At 42.5% G+C, this 20,606-nt stretch overlaps 1 protein-coding gene across 3 annotated transcripts; it reads right to left on the bottom strand.

The window, feature by feature from the left end:
• Positions 1-1,649: 1,649 nt before the first annotated feature.
• On the bottom strand, positions 1,650-20,056 carry LOC111980798 (CD276 antigen homolog). 3 transcript variants are annotated; one of them, XM_024011829.2, is made up of 8 exons: positions 19,968-20,056; positions 7,500-7,582; positions 6,946-7,290; positions 5,830-6,150; positions 4,434-4,559; positions 3,961-3,993; positions 2,742-2,789; positions 1,650-2,200 (listed from the first exon to the last, which is right to left on the bottom strand). In XM_024011829.2, exons 2-8 carry the CDS (start codon positions 7,570-7,572, stop codon positions 2,178-2,180), a joined length of 969 nt encoding a protein of 322 aa, XP_023867597.1. In that variant the 5' UTR covers positions 7,573-7,582; positions 19,968-20,056; the 3' UTR covers positions 1,650-2,177. The 3 variants fall into 3 exon arrangements, with proteins under 3 accessions (XP_023867597.1, XP_023867837.1, XP_023867752.1); XM_024012069.2 differs by having other exon boundaries at positions 6,946-7,027; positions 19,968-20,018; XM_024011984.2 differs by lacking the exon at positions 3,961-3,993.
• Positions 20,057-20,606: the final 550 nt, after the last annotated feature.

Genomic DNA, 20,606 nt, shown 5'->3' with positions numbered 1-20,606 from the left:
TATATAAATATCAGACAATTGCTGCCCCTACCACGACACAAAATGTTTTGAAATGTTTTTCCAAAGTGATCATAATCAACCACCAGGTGAAGATGTTTACGTTACCTTGAAACTAATACCAATTCTCTCTGATTAATAATTGACTCTAGTCCATTGTTTTTCGTGTTTACTGTTGCGTTCCATTAAACTGACTTCATGGAGGCGAGCCTGGGCAAGACATATACATAGATCAGAATTTTCCACCAGCAGAAAAAGGAAGGACAAAACAAAAGAAACTGCTGCGGTAGAACTATTGAAGCAACAGGCTGGCTGTTGGTAACAAGGTTGGTTAATGTTACAATAAGCTCCAGAGATTACACAAAYTCAAGTCAAAGGTTGACTTCAAAATGGCACCCTATTCCTTCTAGTCAAAAGTAATGTACTATTTAGCATAACATTTCTTCACATACACATTGTAGCAGAATCAAAGCCCAGGGAGAATAGTGGCAGGCACAGCAGTATCTATAGAAACCTGATGATCAACAAATCTTTGGTCAAATGAAACATGTCGTATTGCACTGTACAGTCTTGCGAAACCTCAGAGGCGAAACTAGTTGAACTTCATCTTTTTTCTTTAAAGTGCTGTGTACACTCATGAACAATGTTCCCTCTACGCTGCGCATGTGCAGCTCCCCGGGACTGATATGCAGAAGACATATCAGCCCTGTGCGAGACTGAACTTTACTCAACTTTCTAGAGTTTTCCCCGTTAGTTAACACTATCAGCGTTTCCCTTTACTGTGGGAATTGTGATCGAATCAACGCAATATCAGCCACTTTCAATACAACATACCGAAAAAAAAAAAAACTATGCAAGACTTACTATGCACAACTAAATATATAAGAGATTTTGTTGTAGGCAAAACGCATCGGAGTAGGATTCTATTGCATTGACAGGCAGACTCAGGCTTGTACTCTACACAGACCAGTGCACCATAACCAATCAGAGCTGCAGTAGGCCTATATGCAAATAGACCATTGCCATATATAGATCTGTGCCATTCACTTTGAACTGGACTGTTTTTACAGCGTGAGCGGTTGTGAGTAGATCAAAGCGAGAGCTATATGTAACGACGTGTGCACATTTGTGCATTTGTTCACTAGACGTGTGCACATTTGTGCATTTGTTCACTAGACGTGTGCACATTTGTACATTTGTTCACTAGTTAGTGAGTTATTAGCCCAGTTATTGATAATTTGTAGTCAGTACCAACGGATCAGGAACCATGCTAGGAAATCACATGGAACGATTTCACCCTCGTAGGGGCAAGCAAAGTGTTCACTTTGATGGTTTTTTTGGGGGGGGTGATTGCTTCCTACAAGAACACAAAACGTGTGCATTTCAGTCTTGAATAAGCTAAGTAGCCAATAGGCAGAGGGTAGCATAATTTGTCTCATTCTCTGTAATAATGGTATGGGAATAATGACGCAAGTGGTTTCTTGCATCACACAACACAACYACATTTTCAGTCACCTCCTTGTTTGAAGGACAAGTGGATAAACAGGTTACTGTCAAGCCCTACATGTTTTTTTCAAAAGTCTCATGGAATGTAGGCCCACATTGAACACCTCACATTGGCTGCTACTGTAGGCTGAATGATTGAACAGCTATTTCCATGTTATAATGATATGGGATGCATTTTCTCCATTGTTTATTATGGTAGGCCACTCTGGTAGGCCTACATTATGATCAAATAGCCACAGTAGCCTACTTGACCACTGTTAAAACTAACTTAAAGCAGGTACAGCCTCGGTGTTCACAGTAAACCCGCACCGGAAGTTGCACAGATTTTCACAATATTCAAATTTGCGCTCAGCAGACCTGAGTTTTAACAATCATGCTGGTAGAATCTACAGTATACCTACACCATGGCAACTCTGTATATAACCATTCATGTTAGGCTTTTAAACATAGGCTGTTAAAGAGTTATATAATTTGTAATCAACCACAGTGCTTAAAGGCTGGTATCCTCAGTAGATTATGAAGAAACAAATGCCTCGAATCAGAATGACCTGAGTGCCAAAGTGACTGTCACCGAACACTTAACAGGAAACAGTCTATCAAAGGACAGTGATGGTGACAAGCCCCTTATTGATCGTCAAGGTAACAGTCCCTTCCAGAGACTGCCAGTTAACAAATCAGTTCCTGTCACTGTTTAGACCTGGCGACAGGGAGACAGAGAGAGAGAGAGAGAGAGAGCGAAAGAGAGTGAGAGTGAAAGAGAAAGAAGAGAAGGGAGCAGAAGACGAGTGAGAACGAGAGAGAGGAGAGAGAGAGAGAGAGAGGAGAGAGAGAGAGAGAGAGAGATGAGAGAGAGAGAGAGAGAGAGGAGAGAGAAGAAGAGAGAGAGAGAATGATAGAGAGAGAGAGAGAGAGAGAGAAAGAGAGAGAGATAGAGAGAATGATAGAGAAAGAGCATATTGTTACAAAATAATAGAGAGTAAAAACAGGAGACACTTCACTAATCATTACAAGGAGCAAGAGCAGCATGTAAACTACAAGATAACTACAAGGTTAACTACAGGATACTCAATCATTTAAAAGAAAAACATGTCCCCTATGAAGCTATGATGCTGAATAGAAAGATAGCTATTCTAAATACAGTAGATGTAGATACAATATGTTTGAGATAGATATATTCATTAGATTTACAATATAAATATAGATATATTAATTGTAGATTGAACACGTGGACACAGTACCTTCTGCCTCAACATCTTGATCATGCCTGGTATCTGTTTGGTGGCCACCTAAAAAAGAAAAACACTAAGTGAGAAGCTGATCTGTGACATATTGTGGAGGAATGTCATCGAACATTTAAATCTCCAGATGAGCATTGCCTCCTCCAAAGTTCAGTAGAATTAATAGGCAGAAAGAGAAAAGTTAGTCAAGACAGCAAGTCTTTCCTCTCAGTGCAGGTAGGCCCATATTTCACCCAGTATTACATAATAGTATGACCCAAATAAATAATCTCCCTTCACCACAGCCATGCAGCTAAACTACCTTATTTAGAAAAGGGGTGAGTCAATTCTTAAGATTTCCCCATGAGAACAATGGTAAAGCAAAGCCATTATCATCGCCAACTGGTTTGGTAAACAATTAGTAATCATCCGGCCTCCATTTTATACTCCACTTGTGACGGAAGAAACACTACCCTTTGACCTACATTCAATCACCCTAGTAGTCATGTTTAATAGGATAGCTAAGTCAGATACTGTGTGTACAGCATATCAGATATTATACAGTGACAGATACAGGGACGGACTGTGACCAGAAATCTAACAAACAGGCAATAATGTCTAACACACAGGCCCATTTTTGCGCCTGGAGGGCCCAACACCTGCCCTGGACTGAGAGGACAGATACTGTATGTACAGCATATCAGACAATGTAAACAAAGTTTCTCCCTCTGAAGCTACAGTAAAGAGGAACTGATAGAGGATGTGGTTAGTGAGGAGATTTGGAAGGGTGAGAACAGACAGACATGTGTTATTGGTGAGTGGCCACAGTTTCACAGTTTTACTGACCAAGGCTGAGTGGCTAGTTTCACAAACCAAAATCATGTGAATGCTAGCCTGGTCAAATATCTGTTTGTACTACTCTTGCCAACTCCATAGCTCATTGTCAAGACAAAGATGTTAGGCATGACAATGAGTGACAAGGGGTTGACATGATAGCCTGAGTGCCAGTCTGTTTGGGCTATGTGAATGCATTACGGAGTGTTGTTTTTGCCTTGAAAATGTAATCATTTTCATTTGTTGAGTTATAATTTTTATCAAATATTCAAAATATGATGTAGGTCATTATAAAGTATATGTATTGCTTTTACAGTGACTTCTGTGAACTGTCTAGGAAAGATGGGAAACCATAAACTCAAAGTGACAAATTAAAATGACATATACTGAATATTGAAGGACATACTCATTAATGGGAAGGTGGACTGCCTTCGAGCTCCTGTCAAAATCGACACAAAACCTACTATTACAATTTAGCTTAAAACAAATTCAATAAAAAAGATCATCATTAAACCAGAAGCGATGCTGATGAACAATAAATAGCCTACAAGTGCAGTTAATGCTTAATCCATGAACAGATTATAGTTTTATTACAATATTATACACTGAGTATACAAAACATTAAGGACACCTGCTCTTTCCATGAAATAGACTGACCAGGTGAATCCAGGTGAAAGCTATGACCCTTATTCATTGATTGGCTGAGTTACCAGACAGCATTACAGGTTGTGTAATCCCCCATGCAAAGCCAAAATGGATGGCTGCCAGAGCATGCAGGCTTGGCAGAGGCAGGGCCACTGTACAGGTTCATCTAGCACCAGCTAGCATGACAAACAGATACATGATCAGATACATGAGTATGACAATTAATGTACTTACGTTGGGCAGAGCGCCTCTTAAATAACAGCAGTGCAGCAAGGAGTCCAATGATCAGAGATCCTATGACTACAACCGGGGTTAGCCATTTGGTGGTGGACACAATACCCAAGTGGTCAGCTTTACTACCTGGACAGACAAAATTGACATAAATTGGGAGTTACAAAATCAATAGGCAATTCATATCAAGTCGAGAGAAAAAGGTTAGTTGTGCTTGGGTCAAAGTCAGTATCAGGGCATTTCACACACACAGACTTGAGCTCTGTTCAAATCTGCATGCATCTTAATAACCTTTTACTGCAGTGGGCTAAATCAGAGAGATTATTAGTCTTAAACAAATATTGAAGACTGAAATATAACAAAACCTTTTGACATAGAAACACTGGATTTGTATAAAAAATAAAAAAAAAATAAAAAAAAAATAAAAAGGAAAATATTCATAACATTCCACCCATGAGGCCAGAGAGGGCCCTTTTGGTCATTGACTGCAAGAATGGGCTACTTTACTTCCCATTACTAATTCGTTTTGACATTAGATGCATCCTTTGTCTTGGAAAATGCCCAGCCAGGCTAAAGAACAACAGCTGGAGGACCGCTTGTAGTCCTAAAACCCGGAAATTAGTTACTCTTGGTTTGTTCAGCCATTCCTATGGTGAAAATGAATGGGGAAAGAATATGGTTTTGAGATAAATGCCGAAAATAAGGTCAGAGGTTAACGAAGGTTTTGGAGATTTTATACATTTTGTTCTATGAGATACTATCAGTCAGTTAACATGACCTTTATGAATTATGAAGCCTTTATGTGCTTTATTAAATTACATAAAGGCTTCAAAATTCACAAAAAGTTATGCTAACTGATGAAGATTATCTCGTAGAACAAAACATATAAGATCTCCTAAGCCTTTGCTTACCACAGACCTTATTTTTGGCATTTATCCAAAACCCCTACAAAAACTCAATTCGTTTCCCCATAGGTTTCGTCCAACAAACCATTGGGGGAGTTAGTGCCTACAAAAAGATGCCATTACTACTGCTATCTATTGTTTCTTACCCAAATCAAATCAAGACAAGCATTTTCCTTTTTTTTCCAGTTTCAAGGAAGATGTTCAGTCAGATTTGGGAGCATGTCACGGCCTGACCTACTCCACTCCTCAGTGACATGTTGTTCTCTCATTATAAGGCTGACTTTTATTGCGTTCAGAAATGAGATAAAGACGTCGTAAAAAAAGGCAAATGTTAATAAAAGTAGACTAGATTAAGGCTGAATTGTTTTACAATTATCAGGATCAGGATGAGGGAATACGAGAGACTGGCAGGTTTTGGACTTGACCCTGCTTTTCCAAAGGATGACATCACCAACATATTCATACCCATAGGTAGCAGGCACGGCAGCACGTACCTAAGTCTCGCGGCGCAAACTGGATCACAAATGATGCCATCCCCTCCTCGGCACCATTGACATTGAGCACTTTGCACGTGTAGTTTGTGTAACTGGATGTAGCCTTCAGCACTGTGAATTTACTGGAGAGGCTGAACAGTCCATCGTCAGTCTCTTTGGCCACCAGTTCAGCACTGCGCGTCCAATTGCTGCCAAACTGGTCAAACCACCAGATCAACCCTGTCTGGTGCCCGTCTGTAGAGTTGCAGAAAATGGTCACATCTGTGTTCTCTTTGATGTTGGTCTCAGGGATGGAGCTCATGGTTGGAGTCTTGTACTTAGCTGGAAGAGAGAGAGGAAGGGAAAAATATATTATACATGTGGTTGATATACGCTACATCAGTAGTTATACAACGTCAGTGGGTAAACATTGTCCAGACGGACTTTGCACCTTTTCAACGTCAATCCAATGGTTATGACTTGGAATGAGATTACCGTAGGAGTGATTTTAATCAACTGGAATTACCTTTCTTCTATCTCTATTACATGTTCTAATTTGGTCTGTGTACACTGTGACTGCATACCATGGGCAGAAAGAAAATATGGAGGCTAGTTGTGGAAATTCCCACTGGTACTATCGTGTGCCATTTGAGCACTGTCATTCTGAAACAGAAAGTAACAATGCTCCTGCTGTGCTGTCCAATCACACACTTACAAATAGATCTGAACTCCCCCTGAGAATATTCCAGAATTAACATCCTTATCAACTTTGTATCATAACTGTATGGAAGTGCTTTCTCAGAATTGAAAAGCCTGTCCAGCTATATTTCACAATTCTATCCTCGATGCAAGTCTTAGTGGTTGTATGGTTGCGTGTGTGTGTGCGTGTGTATGTGTGTGTGTGTGACAACATTGAAAGTTGAATAGAACTTCATTCCAAAGCATTTCAGCGTATGGGCATCATAACCTATGAGCCGAGACACATTTAAAAAACATGTTCTCTATTCTTCTATTGCCCTCCAAGCTTGGCTGAATATCTCACATATTTAGTTTGCTCCTTTCATGAACCTGTGTTGAAAAATGTGTATATTTTCCTAAAATCACACTTGGTTGAACTGTAGACATTCTACGACTCACCTGTGACACTGAGGCTGATTGTAGCTGTAGTATCACCACGGTCTGTGTTCACCATGCATTCATACACCCCCTTGTCGGCCATCTTGGTATTTGTCAACAACAAGGACACATTCATATTATTCTTGTTCCAGGACGGCTCAGCAAATGTAAACCCAGGGGTTAGGTCCATTTTATCTCTATGGTATTCCAACAAATTAGCATCATCTTTAGCAGCAGCTCCCATTCTCTTCCAGGTCACCGTTTTGATGGTCACATTCTCAACCATAGGTTTGACAATGCACCCTAGAATTAACTGCTGACCATAAACCCCATGGTATTCTGTTTTACACTCCAGTTTGACAAATGCTGTTAGTAAAATATCAGAGAAAAAAATTGACATTAATACAAGAGAGAATTACTGTTTTAATAGTCAGTTTTATCATGTGGCCAATCTTATTGAACTTTTTGTTAAAAAAAACAATATACAGTTCTCCCTAACCACAGAGAAAGGTAACAATCAGCTGAAAGCTATTTTTGTATATAACCATTATTATGGAATTCATGGCACAACTTACACTCAGAGGAATTTCCAGCTCTGATACAGGCTAAATGGATCGCAAAAAACAGGAAGCTGGTAGCTGAAGTCATCTTTGGATTCCTGAGTAGGAAGAGAGAAATGTACAATGACAACACTTGTCACAACAGTATGAGGCAAGTCTCTAGACCCCGTGAGGTAGCTTTATACACTGTCTGTCACTCAAAATGGCTCCGGACTGCAAAAAAAGCAACAGAAAGCAGCTCCCTAGCTGAGGCTAGTCAGAGTCTTCACAAGGATCCAGTCTACCACCACAAGGGCAGAGCATCTACCAGGCAGTCAGTCTACAACATTCGCAGAGTACGACCCTGCCTCACACAGGAAGCGGCGCAGGTCCTAATCCAGGCACTTGTCATCTCCCGTCTGGATTACTGCAACTCGCTGTTGGCTGGGCTCCCTGCCTGTGCGATTAAACCCCTACAACTCATCCAGAACGCCGCAGCCCGTCTGGTGTTCAACCTTCCCAAGTTCTCTCACGTCACCCCGCTCCTCCGCTCTCTCCACTGGCTTCCAGTTGAAGCTCGCATGCCCGTACAGAACCATGTGCTGCTCACGGAGCTGTTGAGGGGGGAACGGCACCTCCGTACCTTCAGCGCTCTGATCAGGCCCTACACCCAAACAAGGCACTGCGTTCATCCACCTCTGGCCTGCTGCCGCCCCCTACTCTGAGGAAGTACAGCTCCCGCGCCCAGTCAAAACTGTTCGCTGCTCTGGACCCCAATGGTGGAACAAACTCCCCCGACGCGCAGGGTCAGCGGAATCAATCACCCACCTTCCGGAGACACCTGAAACCCCACCTCTTTAAGGAATACCTAGGATAGGATAAAGTAATCCCTTCTAACCCCCCCCCCCCCCCTTAGAGTTAGATGCACTATTGTAAAGTGGTTGTTCCACTGGACATCATAAGGTGATGCACCAACTTGTAAGCAAATCAAATCAAATCAAATTTTATTAGTCACATACACATGGTTAGCAGATGTTAATGCGAGTGTAAGCGAAATGCTTTGTGCTTCTAGTTCCGACAATGCAGTAATGAACCAACAAGTAAATCTAACCTAACAATTCCACAACTACTACCTTATACACACACACAAGTGTAAAGGGATAAAGAATATGTACATAAAGATATATGAATGAGTCGGTGGTACAGACGGCATGGCAAGATGCAGTAAGATGGTATAGAGTACTGGTATACATATGAGATGTAGTACTGTAGGTATGTAAACATAAAGTGGCATAGTTTAAAGTGGCTAGTGGTACATGTATACATAAAGATGGCAAGATGCAGTAGATGATATAGAGTACAGTATATACATATGAGATGGGTAATGTAGGGTATGTAAACATTATATTTAAGGTGGCATTTGTTTAAAGTGCTAGTGGTACATTTTTACATAATTCCATCAATTCCCATTTTTAAAGTGGCTGGAGTTGAGTCAGTATTGTGTGGCAGCGCCGCTAAATGTTAGTGGTGGCTGGTTTAACAGTCTTGATGGCCTTGAGATAGAAGGTTGTTTTTCAGTCTCTCGGTCCCTGCTTTGATGCACCTGTACTGACCTCGCCTTCTGGATGATAGCGGGGTGAACAGGCAGTGGCTTTGGGTGGTTGTTGTCCTTGATGATCTTTATGGCCTTCCTGTGACATCGGGTGGTGTAGGTGTGCCTGGAGGCAGTAGTTTGCCCCCGGTGATGCGTTCTGCAGACCTCACTACCCTCTGGAGAGCTACGGTTGTGGCGGAGCAGTTGCCGTACCAGGCGGTGAGATACAGCCCGACAGGATGCTCTCGATTTGTGCATCTGTAAGAAGTTGTGAGTGCTTTTTGGTGACAAGCCGAATTTCTTTCAGCTCCTGAGGTTGAAGAGGCGCTGCTGCGCCTTCTTCACAACGCTGTCTGTGTGGGTGGACCAATTCAGTTTGTCCGTGATGTGTACACCGAGGAACTTAAAACTTTCCACCTTCTCCACTACTGACCCGTCGATGTGGATAGGGGGGTGCTCTCCTCTGCTGTTTTCCTGAATCCCAAATCACTCTCCTTTGTTTTGTTGACGTTGAGTGTGAGGTTATTTTCCTGACACCACACTCCGAGGGCCCTCACCTCCTCCCTGTAGACCGTCTCGTCGTTGTTGGTAATCAAGCCCTACCACTGGTAGTGTCAGCCCAAACTGATTGATTGAGTTGGAGGCGTGCATGGCCACTCAGTGTGGTGAACAGGGAGTACAGGAGAGGGCTTCAGAACGCACCCTTGTGGCGCCCCAGTGTTGAGGAATGCAGCGGGGTGGAGATGTTGTAACCTACCTCACCGAACCGGGGGCGGCCCGTCAGAAGTCCTATGGCACTGTTCGCACAGGCGGGGTCGAGACCGCAGGGTCTCGAGCTTGATGACGAGTTTGGAGGGTACTATGGTGTTAAATGCTGAGCTGTAAATCGATGAACAGCATTCTCACTGAGTGGGTATCCTCTTGTCCAGATTGGTTAGGGGCAGTGTGCAGTGTGGTTTGCGATTGCGTGTCGTCTGTGGACCTATTGGGGTCGGTAAGCAAATGTGAAGTGGGTCTACGGGGTTCCGGAGGGGTGGAGAGTGATATGGTCCTCTGACTAGTCTCTCAAAGCACTCACTGATGACGGAAGTGAGGCTACGGGGCGGTAGTTCGTTTAGCTCAGTTACCCTTAGCTTTCTCGAACAGGAACAATGGATGGCCCTCTTGAAGCATTGTGGGAACAGCACTGGATAAGGATTGATTGAATATGTCCGTAAACACACCAGCCCAGCTGGTCTGCGCATGCTCTGAGGACGCGCTGGGAAATGCGTCTGGGCCTGCACGCCTTGCGGAGGGTTAACACGTTTAAATGTTTTTACTCACCGCTCGGCTGCAGTGAAGAAGAGCCCCGCAGGTTTGTTTTGGTATGGGCCGTGTCAGTGGCACTGTATTGTCCTCAAAGCGGGCAAAAAAGTTGTTAGCCTGTCTGGGAGCAAGACATTCCTGGTCCGCGACGGGGGCTGGTTTTTTCTTTTGGTAATCCGTGATGACTGTAGACACCTGCCACATACCTCTTGTGTGTGAGCTTTGAATTGCGACCGATTTTGGGTCTCTGTACTGGGACTACTTTTATTGCCTTGCGGAGAGAATAGCTACACTGTTTGTATTCGGTCATGCTTCCGGTCACCCTTGCCCTGGTTACAAAGCAGGTGGTTCGCGCTTTCAGTTACACGCGATGCTGCCGTCAATCTACGGTTTCCGGTCCTGAGGAGTTTAAATCGTTGCTGTGGGTACGACGATCGTCAATGCACTCTAATGAACGCTCACCGAATCAGCATATTCGTCAATATTGTTGTGGACGCAATGCGAACATATTCCAAATCCGCGTGATCGAAGCAGTCTTGAAGCGGGATTCAGATTGGTCGGACCAGCGTTGAACAGACCTGAGCGCGGAGCTTGTTGTTTGAGTCTTCTGTTTTGTAGGCTGGAATCCAACAAATGGAGTCGTGGTCAGCTTTTTCGAAAGGGGGGCGGGGGAGGCCTTAATGCGTCGCGAAATAGTATAACAATGATTAGGGGTTTTCCAGCCCTGGTAGCACAATCGATATGCTGAAGAATTTAGGGAGTTTTGTTTTTAGATTACCTTGTAAAAATCCCAGCTACGATGAATGCAGCCTCAGGGTGTGTGGTTTCCAGTTACAAAGAGTCAGAATAAAGTTCGTTCAGGGCCATCGATGTGTCCTGCTTGGGGGGGAATATATAGCGGCTGTGATTATGATTGAAGAGAATCCCTTGGTAAGATAATGCGGTCCTGACATTTGATTGTGAGGAGTTCTAGATCAGGTGAACAGATATGACTTGAGTTCCCTGGTGTGTTGTTAGATGATCACACCACGTCTCGTTAATACTAAGGCAATATCCCCCGCCCTCTTCTTACCGGAAAGAATGTTGTTTCTGTCGCGCGATGCATGAAAGAAACCAGCTGGCTGCAACCGACTCCGTTGCAGTCTCTTGAGTTAGCCATGTTTCCGTGAAGCAGAGCACGTTGCATATCCCTGATGTCTCTCTGGAATGCTACCCGTGCTCGTGATTTCGTCAACCTTATTGTCAAGAGACTGACATTGGCGATAGTATGCAGGGAGTGGAGCGCGATGTCCGTCTCCGAAGCCTGACCACGAGACCGCCTCGTTTTCCCCTTTTCGCGTCGCAACCAGGGTCGCCGGCTGGGATCAGATCCATTGTATTGGGTGGAAGCGGCAACAAACACTGGATCCGTTTCGGGAAAGTCATATTCCTGGTAGGAACGATGATGAGTTGACGTTAATCGTATATTCAGTAGTTCCTCCCGACTGTATGTAATGAAACCTAAGATTACCTGGGGTACCGATGTAAGAAATAACACATAAAAAAACAAAATACTGCATATTTTCCAAGGAACGCGAAGCGAGGCGGCCATCTCTTTTCGGCGCCGGAAGTGAGGAAGTCGGAAGTCGCTCTGGATAAGAGCGTCTGCTAAATGACTTAAATGTAAATGTAAATGTAAGTTTAAATTCAGCTTGTAATAGATCATTCTGTCAGATTAAGCCTCACTTTAAAATGTTGGTTGTTGATTCATATGTGTTCTTGTTTTGATGGCTGTGGCATTTTTATTGTGATTACACACTAATGGTTCTTGTGTTAAGGGATGACACAGAAGCATCTGGCTCTGAGCAAGACAGTGAGCCAGAGCTGCCAGGAATGTCACCGGGCCGATCCCAACTGCATCAACCACCAGATATGCTGTTCCAAAAGGAACCAATGGTAGGCCAGGCCTATACTTTAAACTACGCATTTTAGCTAGCAGCTGTTAGTATCTAATCTTGTGGCTCCCTTAATTATACATTTCCATAGAGATATGACATTGTTTCATGTGTATTTCAAGATCCAGATCCTGTACAGCCGTGTTTGAAAACATTTCCCAGAACTCAGCATGGTACTAGGAAAAGGGCTTTCAACAGCTCCTGGTATAAGGACAATTCATGGATTGAATATTCTGTAAATCAATATTTTATTTATTGTTTCGCCTGTAGGCAGCTTTTCTTTGCCCAATACACATGAATCTGCCTTCACATCACCGTCAGGTTTTTGTAACTGGAAAAATGTGCTGTTTAAAGATTCTGGGTTTAAGCTCCATTTGAAGGCAGAGCATCATATCAATGCTATGTATGCTTGGAATCAGTATAAAAGGGCTATTGACAGCAACTCATCAATGTTAGATGTCAGAAATGAGYACCGAAAAAAGAAAGTGGAGGAAAACTGTACTTACATTAAAACAACTGCAGATGTGCTCCTATTAACTGCCACTCAAAATATAGTGCAGAGAGGTCATCGAGAGTCTGATGACTCTCACAACAAGGGTAATGTTTTGACAATCTTAGAAGAAACAGCAAAGCATGACCGTCTCAAAGAGAAAAAGATGAATGCATGTGGCAATGCTAAGTTGCCACCAAATCCAGAAGGAAGCCACCAAATCCAGAAGGAAGTTKTTGAGGGCTTAGATGAGACGGTACAAAGTGAAATAATAAGAGAAGTAAAAGAAAGTTACGTTTTTAGTGTAATTGCAGATGAAACCAAAGATTTGAAGAAAAAAGAACAAATGTCTTTAGTTGTGAGGTTCAATTACAAAGGGGCCATCCACGAKAGCTTTTTACACTTTCAGTCAGCTGAAAGCTTAGATGCAGCAGGGCTCACAAAAATGATAATTGATTGCCTTGAAAAACATGGTCTGGACTACAGAAATAATCTTGTGGGGCAAGGCTATGAKGGTGCATCCGTCATGAGCGGAAAGCATTCTGGTGTGTCTGCACGGATTAAAAACAGTGCAAGATTTGCATTCTGTGTCCACTGTAATGCACATTGTTTGAATTTCGTTCTTGTAAATGCTGTAAAATCAGTGCCTGAGGCAGTTCACTTTTTTGCTCTCCGCAAGCTTTAATACACTCTGAATCCTCGACTAGTCTCAATGCTTATTCAGAAAGAGTGTATCCATAACACAGCCAAGCCAGGGACGTACAGAGTAACTTACGGATGTAAGGTGGGCATGGCGATACATGGCATCCGTAATCTGAGGAACAGGCTCCCAGCAGTTCTGGAAGATGCTACAAGCGATATCACACTTGAAATAGTGGGTGATAGATTATGGAGCAAGGGCCTTCTTTCTCAGATTGATTACCATGTCTAGGGCTTTGGTTACCTTTGAAAGTGCGTTGGTGAATCGGCAAATGTCTTTTCTTAACCATGCTCAATCAAGCTCTTCTTGGACCCAGCATGGACCTGATGGTCTAGTAGGTGCCCTGACAGGACACAATACAAGGACTACAAATGAGGTTACTTTGCAGAACTATGACAAAGAGTTAAGAGATTGCAGAGCCTGGCAAAATAAGTGCGTTGGTCGACGTTCATTCTCAAGTGGGCTTGTAGTCAGCAAAGATTTGTATCCACAACGCAGACCAGGACACAGAGACTACGATGTAAGTGCATCGCAAGATACATGGCATGCCCGTAATCTGAGGACACTTCCACATTCTAAGTGCTACAGATATCACATTGAAAATATGTGATATATAGTGTGAGCAAGGCCGCGCTTCTTCAGATTCGAGTTTACAGTGTCATAGGCTTGTGGTTATCCTTTGTAAATGCTTGTGATGCCAGACAGTCTTTCAACATTGGCGTCCTCAAGCAACTCTCGAGTCCAGGAAGACCTGTGATCTTAGTCCCTTACAACACATTACCAGGAACTACAGAAGTGAGGTTACTTTGAGAAACTATGAAAGAGTTAAGAGATTGCAGTAACACTTAAGATAATACAAACAGGAATAATAGACAGCTTACGATTAAGAACTCCATTGGTGAGAGAGCACCGTAGGACAGAAAAATATTGTGACCCAAATGCGATGTTGAGACTTCCAAAGAGCTATCTTTGATCAGGCTCATCTCACAGCTGAGCTGCAGAGCGTTTCAAAAAAAAATGCGAAATAATGCAATGGGTGTCCAGGCTTTCAACCCAAAGAGTTACAACATTCTGATGAGAGGCCTGTTTGCCTTGTTCAACCTTAGTCAATTTAGAGGACCTCAAACATCAGTTCATCACCAATCCGCTTTGAGAGAGAGAGAAAGTTGGAGACAAACCGTCTTACTCTCCTGACTTGTGGTTCTAGAACCTGTCTAGAACCTTCCATAGCTATTTTGACTTGTAGATTTCTGTGTATCACCATTCAGCATCTTCTTCTGAGAAAGTTCTCAGCGTAAAACTGAATAAAAAACCACTTAGACAACAATGGTGATACAGTAATCAATATGGCCATCGGTGAAATCTGGGCCATCTATAACTATATCTATTTCCAATGATGTCCCCTCACCAACGAACCCCACTTAATTTCACCACGGAAACGCACAAGGTGGCTAAAAAACAGAACCTCCATCCCTCAGCTGCACCCATGCCGGCTAGTCTCAATCTCGCGTGACCCCAACACAGAACACTCATATCCCTCGGGCTATGGCATGCCTTCTTAATGTCAATTATGCCTGTCATCCTTTTCTGTTTATGATTGCTATTTCACTTTAAAGGCCTCTACCCTGCTCATTTATACCTATCCAAACATTTTCATCCACCACCCACATTGCTGATGCACACACCTGGTTTCAACAATATCTCTCTCATCATCACTCAAATGCTAGTTACCTCCACTGTATCACATCCTTACCCATACCTTGCTGTACATTATACTTGAAAACTATTTTACTCTTTTATCACTCTAGCCCACTTCCCAACCCGTTATGTCCTTGCCGTGTCGAATCCTGGCTTAGGAAAACCACCAAAAACTCTGAAAATCTCCATCCTTAACTAAAAAATGTTCAACAATAGAACTCCAAAGGCCGGTGTGCAATCTACGCAGAGATAGCCTGCAGACTGTCCTACTTCCATGTCACCCCCAAACAATTTAATTCACTTTTAAAAACCACCTCTCTAAAAACAACTCTCTCACTTGCCGCCTGCTATAGACCACCCTCCTGCCCCCAGCTGTGCCTGGACACCATATGTGAACTGATTGCCCCCCATCTATCTTCAACTCTCTGCTAGTACCTAAACTGGACATGACTTAACACCCCACCATCCTTATAATCTAAGCTTGATTGACCTCAATCTTACAACAAATTATCAAATGAACCTAACCAGACCACCCCAAAGCCTGTAAAACCACCACAACCTCACAATAGATATCATCCCTAACCAACGCCCTCTAAATACACCTTCTGCTTTTTCAAACCAAGATCTCACATCACTGCCTCATTCCTACCAATCTATTCACGTTCAAAACGACCCCACTCATCAACTGTCAACCGCCTAAACACTCACGATGCAGCCTTTCTAATCGACCTGCCAGGTATCCTGGAAGGAATTGATCTCGTCCCCATCAGTAAGACCTGTTATTTTTTTTAAAGCCTTTCCTCACCATCTAAATAAAGCCCTTTCAATAATTAGAAACCAGAATGTTCTCACAGAACCGACTCCCTAACCCAACACAAAACGTCCTCATGTCTTCTCATAGCATCACAGCCCCCTGATAAATCAAAACTTTTCAGGAATTTAAGAAAAAAAATATAACACAAGCATAGAAAGCCAACAAAATTGCTTCCTCAACACAAACTCAAAAAAGTTCTGGAACACTGTAAAGTCCATAGAGAATAAGAACACCTTCTCCCAGCTGCCCATTGCACTGAGGATAGGAAACTCTTGTCACCACCGATAAATCCACTATAATTGAGAATTTCAATAAGCATTTTCTACGGCTGGCCATGCTTTCCACCTTGCTACCGCTACCCCGGTCAACAGCACTGCACCCCCACAGCAAACTCGCCCAAAGCCTTCCCCATTTCTCCTTCTCCCAAATCCAGTCAGCTGATGTTCTGAAAGAGCTGCAAAATCTGGACCCCTACAAATCAGCCGGGCTAGACAATCTGGACCCTTTCTTTCTAAAAATTATCTGCCGAAATTGTTGCAACCCGTATTACTAGCTCGTTTCAACTTCTCTTTCGTGTCGTCTGAGATTCCCAAAGATGGAAAGCAGCTGCGGTCATCCCCCTCTTCAAGGGGGGACACTCTTGACCCAAACTGCTTCAGACCTATATCTATCCTACCCTGCCTTTCTAAGGTCTTCGAAAGCCAAGGTCAACAAACAGATTACCGACCATTTCGAATCCCACCGCACCTTCACCGCTATGCAATCTGGTTTCAGAGCTGGTCATGGGTGCACCTCAGCCACGCTCAAGGTCCTAAACGGTATCTTAACCGCCACGATAAGAAACAATACTGTGCAGCCGTATTCATTGATCGGCCAAGGCTTTCGGCTCTGTCAACACCACATCCTCATCGGCAGACTCGATAGCCTTGGTTTCTCAAATGATTGCCTCGCCTGGTTCACCAACTACTTCTCTGATAGAGGTTCAGTTGTGTCAAATCGGAGGGCCTGTTGTCCGCCTCTGGCAGTCTATGGGGTGCCACAGGGTTCAATTTTGGCCGACTCTCTTCTCTGTATACATCAATGATTTGCTCTTGCTGCTGGTGAGTCTCTGATCCACCTCTACGCAGATGACACCATTCTGTATACTTCTCCCTCTTTGGACACTTGTTTAACAACCCTCCAGACGAGCTTCAATGCCATACAACTCTCCTTCCGTGACCTCCAACTGCTCTTAAATACAAGTAAAACTAAATGCATGCTCTTCAACCGATCACTGTGCACCTGCCCGCCGTCCAGCATCACTACTCTGGACGGTGTCTGACTTAGAATATGTGGACAACTACAACTACCTAGGTGTCTGGTTAGACTGTAAACTCTCCTTCCAGACTCACATCAAACATCTCCAATCCAAAGTTAAATCTAGAATTGGCTTCCTATTTCGCAACAAAGCATCCTTCACCCATGCGCCAAACATACCCTCGTAAAACTGACCGTCCTACCGCATCCTCGACTTCGGCGATGTCATTTACAAAATAGCCTCCAATACCTACTCAAAAATTGGAGGCAGTCTATCACAGTGCCATCTTTTTTCACCAAAGCCCCATATACTACCACCACTCGACCTGTACGCTCTCGTTAGCTGGCCCTCGCTTCATACTCATCCCAAACCCACTGGCTCCAGTCATCTACAAGACCCTGCTGTAAAGTCCCCCCTTATCTCAGCTCGCTGGTCACCATAGCAGCACCCACCTGTAGCACGCGCTCCAGCAAGTAATCTCTCTGGTCACCCTAAAGCCAATTCCCCTTTGGCCCTCTCCTCCAGTTCTCTGCTGCCAATGACTGGAACGAACTACAAACAATCTCTGAAACTGGAAACACTTATCTCCCTCACTAGCTTTAAGCACCAGCTGTCAGAGCAGCTCACAGATTACTGCACCTGTACATACCATCATATAATTTAGCCAAACAACTACCTGTTCCCTACTGTATTTATTTATTTAGCTCCTTTTGCACCCATTATTTCTATTTCTACTTTACACATTCTTCCACTGCAAATCTACCTTCCAGTGTTTTACTTGCTATTGTATTTACTTTGCCACATGGCCTTTTTTTGCCTTTACCTCCCTTATCTCACCTCATTTGCTCACATTGTATATAGACTATTTTCTACTGTATTATTGACTGTAGTTGTTTTACTCCATTGTAACCGTGTTGTGTATGTGTCGAACTGCTTTGCTTTATCTTGGCCAGGTCGCAATTGTAAATGAGAACTTGTTCTCAACTTGCCTACCTGGTTAAATAAAGGGTAAATAAAAAAATAAAAAGTCACCTCAGAATTCTCCGTGTTGAGCCAAGGAGGCACGCTCCCTCAACATGGATGACTTTGTGAAACATTTTGCCAGTTCTCACCAGAACCGCAGAATTATGCTGTTTTAAATCTACCTAGGATAATTTGGCACTTAGGCTGGTCATGATTAAAACCTGCACTGTGTACTAGCTAGTACACTGGCATTCTAACATTATAAATCCAAAGGGTATGATGTCACACAGATTTCATTTGGTCTTGATTAGGCCAATTCCAAAACTTGTCTTTGCTATTAGTTAACATAATATATATTAGCATAAATATGATACTGCACGTTTGTAATATTGATGGAAACCAAAATGATTTTCATTTTTCAAGTCCATTTCTGCTTGATACCTGGTATGTCAAATTGCAGTGTGTTTTTTTTGTAAATTTCCTTTTTTGTAAATAAACTATGCAATTTATTTAACACACAAATGCTATCTTATCTCCAGGGTGCTTTATTTTCTGAAAATATTTTGATGTTCAACACATATAGACCCAGATGATATATTCATGAAAACAGAGTGATCCAAGTCTCTCCAGTATGTGAGTACAGTACAGTGTGTGTGTGTGAGAGAGAGAAATAAAGAAATTGATCTGCAGTTCTGAGGTAGAGACACTGACTATTCATAGTATGTTAAAAAATTCTAGTGAGGTAACCCTTTTGGACCACACTATCTGCCACATTGAAGAACTCTGGGTTAAGTGAATTATCACTTCTACCTCTAATCAGCAATCATAGGATTCATTCATGCTCCTTAACCGCCAGGTTAGGGTTACACACTCATTTTCTGTCATGGTCTATGGACCCCCTGAAGTAGCCTTATATTTTTTTAATGACATATTTGTCATTGTGATATATAGTGTACTGCCTTGCACCTTTGCGTTCCCAGATGGTTGTGATGCAATTATCAATTCCTTTTTTAATAAACTAGACATTGTATGGGTGTAATGTTAATAGAAAACATTTTTTATCTGGAGTAAACCAACCAGTTATTGAATACATTTTGCAGTAGAATCGCAGTTGAGTAAAGGGGAAGTAAAGGAGAAGGAAGTTCTATAACTATAATTCAGTTTATGGACTCAGCACTTCACGTGGTTGTGGTTTGGGAAAAAAAACGAACAAGCAATTCCATATAGTATACTTGACATGTGGAGAAAGCGCCAAAATGTATGATAACACAAAAGGACTCCGAACTTTCTCTTTTACTGTGCAAATAGATAAGAGGTGGTATAGCCTGTTCGACTAGGGAAAGTCCACCATGTATTTTGAGGGTAATATTAGCCCTAAGCAAAGAAACATTACTAGTAACCGTACCTCAAAAATCTACTCCTCGTGAAGGATAGCCTAACGTTACCCATAATGGTTTTGAGTAGCCACTGTCAGTTGCATATAACTCACAACAACCCACATGCAGGCAACCTAGTTATTCTCAAATCCTCCATGTAGTGTACTGTAGGCAGGGTCAACTTTTAAAAAGTTGCACATACAAATAATTGTGTCTCGAACACACTAACATTTATTTTTCAAATTTATAAAACAATATCAATGAGCAACAATTAAGAATATTTACTCAGAAAAACAAAACAGTCTACAGACAAGGAAAACGTAAAAATCTTACCTCGCAAACCCCTACAGGCTGTTGACGTGTAGAAGGTGTCGAAAGATCTGATAAAGATTGCAAAATTGACATGCAACAGGCTGTTTCGCTACTTTCGCTTTCGCTATTACGTGTCAATTGACGTGTCAATTACTGTACGTGCCTTCAGAAAGTATTGACACCCCTTTAATTCCTAGGTACAAATCTGTCGTTCTGCCCCTGAACAGGCAGTTAACCCACTGTTCCTAGGCCGTCATTGAAAATAAGAATTTGTTCTTAACTGACTTGGCCTGGTAAAAATGTATTTTTTAAAAACACACAAATCACCATAATGTCAAAGTGAATTATACTTTTCGAAATTTTGACAAATAAATAATAAAAAATGAAAAGATGAAATTGTCTTGAGTCAATAAGTATTCAACCCCTTTGTTAAGTAAGCTTAAATACATCCAGGAGTAAAAATGTGCTTAACAAGTCACATAACAAGTTGCATGGACTCACTCTGTGTGCAGTAATACTGTTTAACTGAGGAGGTGTAACGGCTTTCTTCCAGGGGTGAAGGAGAGGACCAAAGTGCAGCGCGGTTAGTGTTCAACATGTTTAATTTGACGACAAGTGAACACTACAAACAACAAACAAAACAACAAACCGTGAAAACCG

The sequence above is a fragment of the Salvelinus sp. IW2-2015 genome, linkage group LG1, assembly GCF_002910315.2.
Source record: "Salvelinus sp. IW2-2015 linkage group LG1, ASM291031v2, whole genome shotgun sequence".
In the NCBI taxonomy this organism is placed as follows: Eukaryota; Metazoa; Chordata; class Actinopteri; order Salmoniformes; family Salmonidae; genus Salvelinus; species Salvelinus sp. IW2-2015.
The sequence above is the reverse complement of the archived record's forward strand: the minus strand, read 5'-3'. Positions and strand labels throughout refer to the sequence as shown.

Coding starts and splice junctions, on each gene's coding strand:
- LOC111980798 (XM_024011829.2), bottom strand. CDS start 7,572: ATGACTTCAGCTACCAGCTTCCTGTTTTTTGCGATCCATTTAGCCTGT. Junction 4,560..5,829: donor GTTTGCGCCGCGAGACTTAG/GTACGTGCTGCC, acceptor TTGTCTGTCCAG/GTAGTAAAGCTGACCACTTG. Junction 2,201..2,741: donor TCAAGATGTTGAGGCAGAAG/GTACTGTGTCCA, acceptor CCCTGTCGCCAG/GTCTAAACAGTGACAGGAAC.